General features: G+C 41.0%; 1 protein-coding gene across 1 annotated transcript in view; it reads right to left on the minus strand.

The window, feature by feature from the left end:
* Positions 1 to 16,317, minus strand: part of ERBB4 (erb-b2 receptor tyrosine kinase 4) — a 589,315-nt gene that overhangs the window by 29,531 nt on the left and 543,467 nt on the right. Inside the window, exons 22-25 of the mRNA XM_077829473.1 lie at positions 11,097 to 11,252; positions 6,051 to 6,126; positions 3,874 to 4,020; positions 843 to 940 (exon numbers count right to left, since the gene is read on the minus strand). Coding sequence (XP_077685599.1) covers positions 843 to 940; positions 3,874 to 4,020; positions 6,051 to 6,126; positions 11,097 to 11,252 — 477 coding nt within the window. The remainder of the gene's footprint in view (positions 1 to 842; positions 941 to 3,873; positions 4,021 to 6,050; positions 6,127 to 11,096; positions 11,253 to 16,317) is intronic.

Raw genomic sequence — 16,317 nt, forward strand, 5'->3', positions numbered from 1 at the left:
GATCATTGTGAGTCAGCCTATCAGAATCTGGCCCAAACGGATTCCATGTTCTGGCCTCTGGTATTTAATAATTATGTTATTGGCACTGCAATTTTTATTCATCGCCATTTCTTTGTCCAACCTGTTCTTAAAAACCTTCAGTGACAGGGATTCCACAACCTCCCTTGAAAGCCTGATCCAGAGCTTAACCCTGATAGTTAGAAAGTTTTCCTAATGTCTAACCTAAATCTCGCTTGCTGCCAATTAAGCCCATTACTTCTTGTCCATTGCTCAGTGGCCATGGAGAACAGTTGATCACTGTCCTCATTATAACAGCCCTTAACATAATTGAAGACTCTTATCAGGTCCCAGCTCAGTCTTTTTTACTCAGGCCCAGTTTTCATTTTGAAAATCTTCTCACAGTTCAGGGTTTCTAAACCTTTTATCATTTTTGGTGGAGCCCAGAACTGGACACAGTGCGCCAGCGGAGTGTGGGGTAGATTTGGGATAATGTAAATATGGATTTAGGAATTGAATTCCATGCGCCCGTTTTTTCAAATCTCAGCATGGCTCTCTCTCTCTCTATTGAGCTATCTTAGAGTATTAGTTGATGTTTCTAAGAACAGGTTAGACAAACACTTGTCAGGGATGGTCTAGCTTTACTTGGTCTTGTCTCAGAGCAGGGGATTGGCCTAGATGACCTCTCGAGGTTCCTTCCAGCCCGACATTTCTATGATTCTATTATTATCACAACTGCTTTTTTCTTTTAGCGGGGACGTGAGAGCTTCTGATGCACTTATATTCATTCCAGGGATTTTACAAGCAGAATTAAAATGATTTCCAGATGTTCCAGAGTTGCTAACCTGAATGACAAGGTATCTCTGAGGGTCTCGAGCCATTCTAGAAAATTCAGCAGCCAATTCCTTGAATTTAGGCCGACTGTCAGCATCAATCATCCAGCCTGCGGGCAGATTTAAGAAGAAAAAAAAGTTGATTGGTAATAAGGACTGTCATTACATTTTGAACAACATTTGAAACAATCCTTAGTTTGAAGTGCAACGATGCCTTTGGTGTATTTGGCCTGCAGAAGGAAAAAAACACAATTCAGTTGTTCAGGAAAATTGGAAAGATGATAATAAACAATGCTTCTAAAATAGTGGACGGCGGATCTTGTGGTTAAGGCCTGGAGATCTGTATTCAATTCCTGGCTTTGCTGCTGTGGGACCTTGGGCAAATAGCTTAATTTATCTGTGCCTCAGTTTGCCATCTTTAAAATGGTGATGGTACTAGTGTCTTTCTAATCCCACCCCGCTTGTCAGTCTTGTCTATTTAGATCAGAAGCTCTTTGGGTCAGGGAATGTCTCTTACTATTGATCTGTACAGCGCCTCGCACGATGGGGCCTGTATTTCAATCAGGGCCTCTGGGCACTATCATAATACTACTAGTATCTGCTAATCCATAATGTATTCCAGGTTATAGCAGACTGTTAAACAGATCTGAACACTCTCACCTCTCTCAAGTATTTTTTCTCCCACCTCACCATTCGGGTAACTTTGTATTAGTGCTGCCATCGTAAGCTATTGGCTACACTTTAACATTATTTGCAGGCATAAGCCCTGCTGTAGGCTATATCTATTATCAAGACACATTCCGCCTTAAACAAGGAAAGACGTTTTCCCCTCTCCTCTCCCTCTCACATTCTCTCAGAAAAGTTCATTAGAAAGAACGGCCTCCTCTTTGAATGCCTGCTGCAAAACAGTTAGTGCAAAGCAACTGATAAATGCCACTCAGCAACAGCTGCTGGTTTATCTCAGTGCCAACCTCTGCTACGAAAAGATTCTATCAGCAATTTTCCAGGAATGTGTCCTCATTTAGCAGGGACTGTCAGTGAAATGGTCCTTATCTCCCACAGTCCTATTACACTGAAGATGTGACCAAAGTAGAAGAACCAAAGTTTCCTTAGCCAGAAGGCAGTTTGGCAAGAATGCTAAAAGATTAGGGGTACCCCATTAGCAATGGTTTCCCCAATTTCAGATGTCCAGAATATCCCGTCTACCTGCATCTGCTTTCAACACTATAGAATTGTTTCTTATTCATTAGAACTGTATTCTATTAGAATATTCTTGAGTTTGATCCAAATGGTCCCCTTCCATGTGTTTAGCTCTTCTAGTTGACTTCCAAACTACATTCCGTTGCATTACTAGATGCCATGATAATCAAGTGCCTTGCTCTTTTATCGTCCATATCTTATAGATGCTCCAATCCTTTCTCACAAATTTATGCATATCTGTAATCCCGCTGAAGTCAATGGGACTATTCACATGGCTGAGAGACTCTTCAGCATGAGTAAAACATGCAGAATCAGTTTCTATGGCTGAAATGATATACTGAGGAGAATTCCTATATTAGAGGAAATGTCATGCAATTCTTACAAAAACAATTCCCGAACCATAGACAATCAAACTGTACAAGGGGTAGATTGCCCTTGTATCAGCACTGTGAAAGACTAAATGAAAGGCAGTCTGCTGAAAAACAAAATCTTCCATTTATCCCTATCAGAATTGTTTGTGTTTGGATTTTAGGGCCCATGTAGGTTCCAGATGGACAGTGTGGAAGATTCAGCTCCTATTTACCCACAGAGTGTATATAGTACAGGAAGCGAGGTTGCAAATTACCTTATAACGTCTGACCAATGTGCCTCAAACCTACAGCCATTACTAAGATTAGGGTATTACAATCCTTGGCCTCTCTGCTAACACTTCCAGGAAGGAGGTGCATATTGGTACTAAGGGACTGTGATTTTTGTGATGTGGACATTTGTTCATTGGGAATTAGATGAAACTATAAAACACAAGCCACCAGAGAGCCCCTGTACTGAACATGTGTGGCAGTCTTCAGCCTCTAATGACCTGGGTTGGGTTTAATCTTGCAGTTAGGGGTGAAAGGAACTATATCCCATTAACAATCTCTGAGTGATCTACTGCACCCATATGACAAGCTTCAGGCTACAAATGCAACTCTGAGAAGAGAGAAATCCCATTTTCTTACTAAGAATATACATATTTACCTCCTCCAGTTTATCTTCTTAGTTCTGCTCTTTTTTGTGTGCAAATCAAAAGGGAAAAGCCCATGTTAGAACGAAAAGATGGCTGTATGTTAATTTCACTTAAATGAAGTCAGAAACACCACAGAGATGTTCCTAATTCTTTTTTAATTAGAAGTCTAGGCTTTGAGGATCCATTTGCGTGCACATCTCTCTCTGTGTCTCTCTTGCGGGGGAAGGAGGGCAGGGTAAGTGAGAATCCAGATATAAACTATTTTCATTTTTTGCTAAAATATATGTGTCCATAAACTACTGGATCCAGCTAAACAAACAAAAACAAATCCTCAGCTGTGTTATACTTGTTATATTAAGTCAATTTCTCTTTAATAAAAAAACATTATAGATTTCTTTCCTCAATATTTGAGATTTCTGTTTTGGAACCAACTCTTCCCTTTGCCACTTTCAATGCCTGACTACCCATGTACCATAATTATGTTTAATGCTATCATTTTTTACATCAAAATCAATTGTCATGGAAATGACAAGTGTTTACAATCACAATCATATAATTTTGACTTCATAGCGAGGATGTGTGATACCATCTCACAGTAATAAGAAGAGGTGCTAACTCAAACCCTTCACGGCTAAACTCATATCCTTTGCAATGGGGGGGTGGGGGTGGGGGAAAGGTGGGAGGGGAAAGGTGCATGCTATGTTCAAATGTAATTTCTAAAACCGTAGGAAGCTTTTTGTTTTGAAACAGTCTGCATTATTAGCAAGCGCTGTCAGATGCAATGGAATACGTTCTGCAAGCATTGAGCACAGTGATATTAAAACAACAGATACTCACATTTCACCATCACCATGTAAACATCAATGGTGCAGATAGGCGGCTGGGGCAACCGTTCCCCTTTCTCTAACAGGTCAGGAATTTCTCGCGTCGGGATTCCATCATAGGGTTTTCCGCCAAAGGTCATAAGCTCCCAAATAGTGACACCTGGGAACAAACGAGTATAAGATTAGGGGCATGTTTTATTTAAGTTGTTCAAAACACCTTATGGATCAGTTTGAGGCCCAATATTGGATTACAATGTGATGAACCTGTCTCATTCATTCTCAGAACCAGTGCACGTATAAAGTGTCCAGAGCTTGCTCAGACTTACGTTGGATCCACCACTTAACAGCTATTGGAAGACTGTGGAACAGCACTTGAGTTCGATTCTAACGATGATGTCTCTTGTTTGTATTGGGTTAAGAAAAAGTTCAGGCATGACAGATAGGGGAGACTTAGAACAAATTAGCAGTGTAGAGTGCAGGCATGACAGATAGGGAAGACTCAGAACATATACATGGAAACAATAACAGAAGAATATGCCTTGCTCTTTTATCATATCAAAATGGAAAATGAATGGTTGATGTTATTTTAAGGGGCAAAAAACCTAAAGATGTTCTCTAAATTGTAGCATCAACTTCCCATAATGATGCAGAGTGAATAAGGTTATGTCATTATCTTTGCCTTGTAAGTCATTCAATCAGTTGTGTTGGTTTCTCTTAAATCACCTTATGGATTTGGGTTATGATAATACTGTGATTTAAACCTGGTATCCTCTTTTTGAATAGCCCGAGGATTTTTTTGGCAGCTAAGCAAAAAGATAAATAACATATATCACAAGTAACAGAATTTATCCCAAAAGACAATCTTTAATATTAAAAATACTGCTGCTTTCTCAACACTCTCCTTTGTTTTGCTTTTATTTTATTGTAAAGGTCATTTAAAATATGCCTCCAGCCTGGTAATCGTATTTTGCAGACTGTCACTTCTAATCTGAGGAGAGAGAAGTAAAAATACATATCCGTGAAACATGCATCTGTTTTCTCCCCCATTCACCTCCACACTGATGTTTAATAACTAAATCTTGTCAATTGTCTTGTTTTATTCTTTCAAATTACAGATGTGCTGGGCTTCCTGTTTTAAATTGAGCTGCATAAATAATGGAGGAAGATGCATATTTTGCTAACTGGGGTAATCCACAGTTTGGGGGTGGGGAGGAAGCTGCTTTATGCATACAGTTTTAATCTCATATAATCATATATTTTTCTTCGCTGGACAGAAGAAGATCGCTACCTGGCAATAGCAAACTGTATTTTACTGCTACCCACAGGTAAAAGTGAGTAATGAGTTTCAGCTGATACCGTACAGCTTTGTTTCAAAACTATTCAGCAACAGAAACTTTGGATGAGGTCCAGTGTCTCTAATTACCTATTATGGGTCTGATGCTGTGTGATTCCATTTGTAAAGGTGCAGGATTCTTTCTCAATACCAGCTGGACAAGTTAAACAGGCAAACAACCAAGCAGATGCCTAACAGCTCATTCTGATATTCGTAGTTAACACAGTTAAATAAACTCTCTAAATATTGAAATCACCTGGTTTTCAGTTTAGATTCCTTGTGGCCTGACCTTTCTCACCCATTCCAAAATTGTTTGTGAAATTAAACCTAAGCCTGAATAAGCCAGTCTCTGCTCCTCGCTTTCTTCCCCCTCCCCCTCTCTCTTGCTGTGTTTGTTCTGTGTTATGACATATTCCCTTTTATGTGACTGTGGTACAGAAACTCCCATAAGCCAGCAAATGTTTTTTTGACATTCCTGGCTTTCAGAGTTCGGTTTTCAAGGAACTGTTGGAAATTATGACCCGCAGTCATATTTCTACCAATCTGTGGCAAAACTAGAAGAGGCTTTTTTCTGTCACAATGATCAGCCAAACTGCTACCAAACCAGAGCTTCTGGCAGGCAACCCGGCAGGGACATTGTGAGCAGGGAAATAACATTTTAGTGAGCAGGGAAATAACACAGAAGACAGGTAACAATGCAATTTAGACGTATTTTTTTAAAAATAGAAGAAACACAAGGTAACAGTTATCTCCTTTTGGAAATATGGGTTGATAAATAAACATCAGTGACGCAATAAAAGAACGATATGTATTTCACAAGCGATGAATTCTTAAGCACAGTCACATGGAAGATTTACCATAGCTCCAAACATCGCTCTGATGGGTGAATTTCCTGTAGTGTATACATTCCAGAGCCATCCACTTAATCGGCATCTTGGGAGCAAAAATATACATGAACGTTAGAAAAAATAATAACGAATAAAATAATATGAATGGGTCCTAAACCCAGGTATCCAGTTCTCTCTCCCTCTCTCAGTTACTAATTTAAAACCCCCAAAGTCAGAAAATTAAAAAAATTAAGGCTCACAACAATAAATACTTGACCAAATTCTGTGCTCATTAACATGCGAGGAGCCCTCAGAGAGCCAGTGTAGCAATGATTTACAGTCTGTGCAACCCCATGGAATTCTTCATGTCTCGATTTCAGTGGGGTTGCTCGGGGTACGGAATCTGACCTGGTGATTTTGCACACACGTAATGAAAAGCAGAGCAGGCACTTAGCTATCATAGGTTTCAGAGTAACAGCCGTGTTAGTCTGTATTCGCAAAAAGAAAAGGAGGACTTGTGGCACCTTAGAGACTAACCAATTTATTTGAGCATGAGCTTTCGTGAGCTACAGCTCACTTCATCGGATGCATACCATGGAAACTGCAGCAGACTTTATATATACACAGAGATCATAAAACAATACCTCCTCCCACCCCACTGTCCTGCTGGTAATAGCTTATCTAAAGTAATCGTCAGGTTAGGCCATTTCCAGCACAAATCCAGGTTTTCTCACCCTCCACCCCCCCCACACACAAATTCACTCTCCTGCTGGTGATAGCCCATCCAAAGTGACAACTCTTTACACAATGTGCATGATAATCAAGTTAGGCCATTTCCTGCACAAATCCAGGTTCTCTCACTCCCTCACGCCCCTCCAAAAACCCACCCCCATACACACACAGACTCACTCTCCTGCTGGTAATAGCTCGTCCAAACTGACCACTCTCCAAGTTTAAATCCAAGTTAAACCAGGACATCTGGGGGGGGGGTAGGAAAAAACAAGAGGAAATAGGCTACCTTGCATAATGACTTAGCCACTCCCAGTCTCTATTTAAGCCTAAATTAATAGTATCCAATTTGCAAATGAATTCCAATTCAGCAGTTTCTCGCTGGAGTCTGGATTTGAAGTTTTTTTGTTTTAAGATAGCGACCTTCATGTCTGTGATTGCGTGACCAGAGAGATTGAAGTGTTCTCCGACTGGTTTATGAATGTTATAATTCTTGACATCTGATTTGTGTCCATTTATTCTTTTACGTAGAGACTGTCCAGTTTGACCAATGTACATGGCAGAGGGGCATTGCTGGCACATGATGGCATAAATCACTCCAGCGAGAAACTGCTGAATTGGAATTCATTTGCAAATTGGATACTATTAATTTAGGCTTAAATAGAGACTGGGAGTGGCTAAGTCATTATGCAAGGTAGCCTATTTCCTCTTGTTTTTTCCTCCCCCCCCCCCCAGATGTTCTGGTTTAACTTGGATTTAAACTTGGAGAGTGGTCAGTTTGGACGAGCTATTACCAGCAGGAGAGTGAGTCTGTGTGTGTATGGGGGTGGGTTTTTGGAGGGGGGTGAGGGAGTGAGAGAACCTGGATTTGTGCAGGAAATGGCCTAACTTCATTATCATGCACATTGTGTAAAGAGTTGTCACCTTGGATGGGCTATCACCAGCAGGAGAGTGAATTTGTGTGGGGGGGTGGAGGGTGAGAAAACCTGGATTTGTGCTGGAAATGGCCTAACCTGACGATTACTTTAGATAAGCTATTACCAGCAGGACAGTGGGATGGGAGGAGGTATTGTTTCATATTCTCTGTGTATATATAAAGTCTGCTGCAGTTTCCACGGTATGTATCTGATGAAGTGAGCTGTAGCTCACGAAAGCTCATGCTCAAATAAATTGGTTAGTCTCTAAGGTGCCACAAGTACTCCTTTTCTTTCAGCTATCATAGTAATGGGAATGGTGTAAAGAGCTTCAATGAAAGAGAACAGAACAGATTTTGGGTCACAGCATGTATTCAGGTTAGAACTAAGCAGAACCTTCTATTAGAAACCCTTCACCGCACCCAAGCTTTGGTGGTTCAGATACATTGGAACAACCAGTTCCTTGTTACCCCTGGATTTAACATTATAAAATCAAAACAGTTTGGCCAGTATAACGATTGTGTCCGAATCATTAAAATTTAGGTGGTTTGGAAAAAAATGGAACCCTTTTGATTTTGACAAGGTTTTGTAAAACCAAAGCACGGGCAGCCTGGCCACTCACTAGTGCAGATACATAACAACCTACATAGCCATCAACAATGCTACAAGACAATGAGTTAATAGTGGGATGAGAATTTTAACTTCTCCATTTCCGGACTTGTGTGTGTGTGTGTGTGTGTGTAAAGGGTCCAATCCTGCAAGCTCTTTGCATCCAAAACACCAACTGACTTCAAATGGGCAGTGTGTGACATGAATATTGCCTTGTAGGAGCAGAGCCTCAGGGTATACACTATATCCTACCAAATAAGGGTCATCTTCTTTTGAAACTATAGAGCATGTCACTGAAAGGAAACCCTCCCCACCAAATAAACCTACAACTGCAGGTGCCCTGGTAAAATCTTAATGGCTGGATAAAGCAGTAAATGGGTCGGCATTGTGAAAATACCCTGTGTAGTTGATTAGAGAACTGTTATCTCTATATTTATGGCCGGGATATCATTCTCTATTAAATTCTATAGGTTGGTTTAATGCCTTGACAGAAAGGAAATCATACTGAGTTCTATAGAGACCTATGTAATTTCTGCAGAAGTCTATTACATTCTGTAGGATTTTTCCAGACAGGAACAATTTCAGGAGCAGAGCTGTATTATTCATCAGCTGCCTAAACCCTCCTTAGCAAACTTACAGTGAAGCTTTGAAATGCAAACAACTTCTGGGTTGGGAAGCGATACTTCTCAGAAGCAGAACAATCGCATTTGTAGTGTGTTTGGACCCATGTGTCCAGGACACCCTCTAAGAGCTGCAGGAAGAATCTACAGGCTGCCTTTGTCCTTCACGGGAAGGAATGGGTGGAGAAGGGGCAGAGAGAGCACTGGAGGGGAGATCAGAGGAACTGGAGGAGTCAGGGAAGGCTGCCAAATCTCTATCCTCATTGCCAGAAGGTCCTTGAGGTGCTGGGGAGCAGGAAAGCAACCACTGACTATCGCTGTGCAAATAACCAATTTTTCAGGGAAAAATGGGTTTCCACTTGACCCAATTTAAAAAAAAAATATTTGGTGAATGGAAAAGTTAAAAAAAAAAATCCCTTCCTTTTTGGGTTGAACGAAACATTTCGTTCGACCCCAAGTGAAATGTTTGGTGTTGCTTTTAAAAAAATTCAAGTTTTATTTTAATAATAGTGAAGTAAATTTCAAAATGAAAAGTCATTTGAATAAAAATCGGAAATGTCGAGATATTTTTGGATTTTTTGTTTTTTACCAGAACACCTGGGCAAGTTCTGCATGAATGAGTGAAATGTTTCGTTTGACCTGAATCTGCATTTTTCGCCCCCCGCCCCCCCCCCCCCCCCCCCAAAAAAAAAGTTTTAATCAAAAAATTTCGCCCGGACCTGCTGCTGGTTTCTTTGATGCTTCTTGCCCCACCAGCTGTATCCCTGTTGCCTGTCTCCCCACAATTCCTATTCATGGCATCGTTGGACTCAGCAGCAGGACATGTAGGAAGGCAACCACTCTCCCCAGGAAGTAACAGGGGATGGCAGCAGTCTCTAGTCAGCCACCAGCATAAGCGAACAGAGAAAATGACGGGGGGGGGGGAGTAAGACAAGTAAAGCAGCAGAGAGACCAAGGATTTGGGAAAGGGGATGAGGAGAGACATAGACCCACCAGGGACTTTCTGGGATTGGAGGAGAGACTAAGGCAAGTTAAGATGAGCATTTTTGGTGAGGCATTTCAAAGATGCGTAAGGGATAACCACTTGGAACGTGTGTCTGGGACCGCCGGAAAACTGTGATGCCTCTATGTGGGTGCCTTTATCAAGTCTTGTCGAGGTGAGTCTATGTAAGCCGCGATATGGAATTAAACCTGTGGCGGTGCAATGGGCAATAATATGGGAAGAACAGAGGGAAGTGTCCCAGGTGTCAAGGTTAAAACCTGCCTGTTTTAATTACACACAGCAGATCTCCTGAATGCCCCAGCGTTTTGCATCCTTTCAGAGATGTCTTGAGCAAATGTTGGCACTGCAACAAGGAACAGGAGAAGAGCATGCGCCGGTTCCTTGACTGTGAGCCAACAGGCAGATTGTTGGAAACCACATGTAAAACCTTAATGGACATGCAACAAGTAAACATCTCCTGCCCCCTTCCCTTGTGGCTGCTGGATCTGTCTAGAAAAAGTAGCCTGCAAACTACTCAATGCTGGCAATAGCCTACAATGATACCTAGGGAGGTGATGGAATCTCCTTCCTTTGAGGTTTTTAAGGTCAGGCTTGACAAAGCCCTGGCTGGGTTGATTTAGTTGGGGATTGGTCCTGCTTTGAGCAGGGGGTTGGACTAGATGACCTCCTGAGGTCCCTTCCACCCCTGATATTCTATGATTCTATGACAAACTGGAACAACTGCAATGCACTGACTTCAGATGTTTTCACTGCAGTAGAAACGCAGCACAAAATGGAAGACACAAGAACAAAGCCCGGCCACGATCCTGCTTTGCTCAGTTCTGCTCATCTTAGGCCAAGCCCTCTACCTTGCAGAGTCCCACTGAATAGAATGGAATAGCTTGCAGGACTGGGCCCTGATTTCCCAGAGTGCTGAGTGCGTAGTCATAGCTCCCGCTGAGGTCAAAGGCAGCTCTAGTGCGCTCAGGACTTTTGAAAAATGAGGCTTGTACCAAAATGTGGATTCAGGAGCCTATCGTTCAGTTTCTCTTTTTGAAAATCTCAGCCTTCATCTGCGAAGTTTGCTTTTCATAGTGCCCATGGTGGCACTCAGTTATACCCTTTTCAAGGGACAGAATAGAGAGAACAAGAGCTTTGCACTGGAATGAACGAAGGCCCCCGCAAAAGAGCAAGGTAGGACTGCTGGCGTGAATGCACCCACCTTCCCTCCATCAGCGTTGTACTCTTTCTCATCGCCTTCCAGGAGCCTGGCCAAGCCAAAGTCAGTGATCTTCACATGGGTTGGTGATTTTACCAAGACATTCCGGGCTGCCAAGTCCCGGTGAACCAGTCTCCTCTCTTCCAGGTACATCATTCCCTGGGGGACACAAAACGTTTCTTTTAAGTCAAATAAACCCTTAAATATTTTTCATATTTCCCCCCTCTTTTTGCAACCTGTTTCCATGATATCTTGACAAACAGACTATCTTATTATTATATTATAAAATAGTACTGAGAGCTCAGAGCCACATGGATGCTAAGAACTGTACATAATGAGAGAGTCCTCACCATCAATAGCTTGCAACCTAGATAGACAAGATAGAGAAAGGAAGGATTATCCTCCCCATTTTGCAGACAGGGAACCTGAAGCACAGAGAGATTAAGTGATTTGCCCAAGGCCTCAACAGGAGTCTGTGGCAGAGCTGGGAATTGACTCCGGATCTCCTGACGCCCAATCCAGCTTGCTAATTACAAGAAAATGCTCCTGTTCTATACCCAAAGCCTCTGAGCTGGATATAAATTTTCAATATTCTTAGTGAATTATGGGGAAAACAACTCTGTGTTCCTCTGGCTGCAATCCAGTTGCTTTTCCAACCCCATTAAAACTTTACCTCTTGCATTATAATTGGATATAAGATCAATGGTCAATGTCTTTTATGAGTGTATACATTTTGTTACAAGTAGTTTTGTTAACAAGCCGTCCAGGTGTCTTAACAGATACGGTAACACATGCCCAAATTGTCTGGTCTGCATCTGCTCTAATCATTTACTTAGTCTGATGACAGACTAAGCGCCTGCGATCAGCATGTGAGTTTACATGAGGCTTTGTGGCACTGAGATCACCACCAAAGCTTAGCCTTAGTACTTATATGGACAATGCAAGATGCCCTGAGAGGGTTACAAGCCTGTAATTTCGTAGGGAGGAATTTATGACATTAGCAGTCATTATAGGGACCTGCAGATGAAATTACATGCCTGGCAATTACCCTTACGGTAACTTTTAATATATCAACTCTATAACATACACAGTAGTTTAGAAAAAAAATATTGGAAGCTGTAGTATCATGTAAAATGATCATTTGAAGAGTCACAGTCAGTGATTGAAGTAAGCACATTACTCAGTATAATGGGCCAGATTCTGATTCCCTTACACTGTGATGCTACACAACTAGCCCTATGGATATCTACGGGTCTGGGTCTAGGTTAAGGTACTATTCAATTTAATTTGGTCGAATCTAGTCCTGTGCAGACAGAAAAAGGGGACACCTCGACAGAAGTCACCAAGGGGCACTTGGAAATGTATTTCAGCGAAAAGGAAACCAGTAGCCATAGCACTTCGCTTTTAACAAGACGGTTTCAATGCAATCAACACAGAAGGTTATGAAAGGCTCATGGGGGAGCCTCAGCATAAATTCTATTTTATTTTTAATGCAATATATTTTGCTGCAGTCAACACGAAGAGAGTTTGGACAGGGACATGGGGACTATATGGCATACAGCAAACAGAATTATTTTTAAAAGGTACTTTTAGTCGAAGCAAGCACTCTCTCATGCCAATTACAAATCAATGCTGCTGGTGGTTGAACATCAGAACTGTACACTTTGAAGGATTAAGAGTTTCTGACATCAAAACAAAAGCTGTGGAAAAAACAGACAAATAAATCTCACAGAGCAAACGGTTATGAACCAAGCATGTCATGAAAAGGCAGATTGCTTCAGATGGTATCGTGATCAAGCTTGTGTACTAACACTTGGAACCCAACCATCAAGTGATACTGTATAAAACAATCCAATCGATCAGTACCAGTGACATTCCAGGATACAGAAGTAGCAGCTTCAACAGCAACAATAAAAGCTGACAGGTGCAGAGGAGCACCTGGTTTGGAGAGATGTATGTCTTAGGGGAGAATTTATTAAAGGGCATACTCTATCGCCTAGTAAAGAGGAGTGGATAGAAGTTGATAAAAGTAGAGGTAGGAACTGAAGAGAAACAGTTAAATGAAAAAAGATTCCCATTCAACATGAAGGCAGACAACTAAATATTGACAGTGCTTGTATACAAATGCAAGAAGTCTAAATATTAAGATGGATGAACTTGAGTGCCTGGTATTAACTGAGGATATTGATATAATAGGCATCAGAGAAACTTGGTGGAACAAAGATAATCCATGGAAGATGGTAATACCAGGATAAAAAATATATGGGAATGACAGAGTAGGTCACGCTGGTGGGGGAATGGCACTGGATATGAAAAAAACCTAATCAAATATAGTAAAAATCTTAAATGAAACAAATTATACAATAGAATCTATGCGGATAGAAATTCCATGATTGAATAATAAGAGTATAGCAGTAGGAATATACTATTGACCACCTCACCAGGATGGTGATGGTGATTGTGAAGTGCTCAGGGAGACTGAAGAAGTTACGAAAACAGAAAACTCAATAATAATGGGGGATTTCAACTTTCCCCATATAGATTGGGAATAAAATTTCTAGACACCATTAATGACTGGTTCTTGGAGCAGCTAGTCCTGGAACCCACAAGGGGAGAGGCAATTCTGGATTTAGTCCTAAGAGGTGCACAGGATTTGGTCCAAGAGGTTGACCTTATAGCAACCATAACGTAATTAAATTGAACATCCCTGTAGGGGAGAAAATACCAAAGAAACCCACCACAGTAACATTTAACATAACAAAGCGGAACACCACAAAAATGAGGAGATCAAAAGGAAACAGAAAATGAAATGGAAATCAAAAGGAACAGTCACGAGAGTGCTATGCCTGCAAGCAGTATGGAAACTCTTAAAAAACACCGTAATAGAGACTCAAACTAAATGTATACCCCTTTTTTTTAAAAAAAAAGTAAGAGTTCCAAAAAATGCCACCGTGGCTAAATGGAGTAAAAGAGGCAGTCAGAGACAAAAACACGTCTTTTAAAAATCGGAAGTCAAATCCTATTGAGGAAAATAGAAAGGAGCATAAATTCTGGCAAGTCAGGTGTAAAAGTATAATTAGGAAGGCCAAAAAAGAATGTGAAGAGCAACTAGCAAAAGGCACAAAAATTAATAGAATTTTTTAAAGTATATCAGAAGAAGGAACTCTGGTAAACAATTGGTGCGGACAGGGGGTGATCGAGGTGCTGAAGGAGCACTCAAGGAAGACAAGGTTGTTGCAGAGAAGCTATATGAATTCTTTGCATCGTTCTTCACTGCAGACAATGTGAGAGAGATTCCCACATCTGAGCCATTCATTTTAGGTTACAAATATGAAGAACTGTCCCAGATTGAGGTGTCAATAGAACAGGATTTAGAACAAACTGATAAATTAAACAACAGTAAGTCACCAGGTTAGTCAGATAGTATTCACCCAAGAATTCTGAAGGAACTCAAATATGAAAATGCAGAACTATTAACTGTGATATGGAAACCTATCACTTAAATCAGCCTCTGTATCCGATGACTGTCAGATAACTCATGTGAGGCCGATTTTTAATAAAACGCTCCAGGGTTGATCCAAGCAATTACAGGCTGGTAAGCTTACCTTCAGTACCAGGCAAATTAGTTGAAACCATAGTAAAGAACAGAACTGTCAGACGCATAGATGAACACAATATGTTGGGGAACAGTCAAACAGCTTTTGAAAAGGGACATCATGCCTCACCAATCTATTTAGAATTCTTTGAGGGGGGTCATCAAACATATGTACAGGGAGGATTCAGTGGATATAGTGTACTTGGACTTTCAGAAAGCTTTGACACAGTCCCTCACTAAAGGCTCTTAAGCAAAGTAAGCAGTTACAGAGAGAAGGTCCTCTCATGGATCAGTAATTGGTTAAAAGATAGGAAAAAATGGTCCATTTTCACAGTGGAGAGAGGTTAAAAGCGGCATCCCTCAAGGATCTGTTTTGGGACCAGTGCTGTTCAACATATTCATGAATGATCTGGAAAAAGGAGTAAACAGTGAGGTAGCAAAGTTTTCAGATGATACTAAGTTACTCAAGATAATTAGATCCAAAGGAGACGGCAAAAAGTTACAAAGGGATCTCCCAAAACTGGGTGAATGGGCGAAAAATGGCAGATGAAATTCAATGTTGATAAATGCAAAGTAATGCTAATTGAAAAAAATAATCCCAACTACAATTACAAAATGATGGGGTCGAAATTAGGTGTTACCACTCAAGAGAGAGATCTTGGCATCATTGTGAATAGTTCTCTGAAAACATCCATATGCTGAATCACTCAGATATGCTGAATCACTCAAAAAAGCTAAGAAAATGTTAGGAACTATTAGGAAAGGGCTAGATAATAAGGTAGAAAATATAATTCCACTACATAAATCCATTGCACACCCACACATTGAATATTGCATGCCGTTCTGGTTGCCCCACTTAAAAAAAGCTATATTACAATGGGAAAAAGTACAAAGAAAGGCAACAAAAATTATTAGGGATATGGAACAGCTTCCATATGAGGAGAGATTTAAAAGACTGGGAATGTTCTTCTTGGAAAAGAGAGGACAGAGAAGAGACATGACAGAGGTCTATAAAATCATGAACGGTATGGAGGAAAGTGAATAAGGAAGTGTGATTTACCCCTTCACATAACACATGAACCAGGGGCCACCCAATCATAGTAACAGGCAGCAGGTTTAAAACAAACATAAGCAAGCACTTTATGCACTGCTGTATCACCTTGTGGAACAGTTACCTTGGGAAACTGTGGAGGCCAAAAGTGTAACTGGGTTCAAAACAGAATGAGATAAGTTCATGGAGGACAGGTCCATCAATGGCCATTAACCAAGATGGTCAGGGACGCAACCCCATGCCCTAGGTGTCTCTAAATTTCTGACTGCTAAAAGCTGGGGCTGGACAAGCAGGGGTGGATCACTCAATAAAGTACCCTGTTCTGTTCACTCCCTGTGAAGCATCTGTTTCTGGACACTGTTGGAAGATAGGATGGACTTCCGGTGTGACACAGTATAGCCATTCTTATGCTCTTAAAAAGTTACCCTTAATTTAGGAAATCCCGATAAGGCTGTGAATTTATATATTTCTTGTTGTTTCGTGTACCCTGTGCTAGGTAATAACTTGAGAGGACTCCGTGTTTCTGAAACTGAACTGGCTCATTATTAAGAGAATTATTTTCAGAGATGCTCCAACTG

This window comes from Eretmochelys imbricata, chromosome 11 (genome assembly GCF_965152235.1).
Source record: "Eretmochelys imbricata isolate rEreImb1 chromosome 11, rEreImb1.hap1, whole genome shotgun sequence".
NCBI classification, from domain to species: Eukaryota; Metazoa; Chordata; order Testudines; family Cheloniidae; genus Eretmochelys; species Eretmochelys imbricata.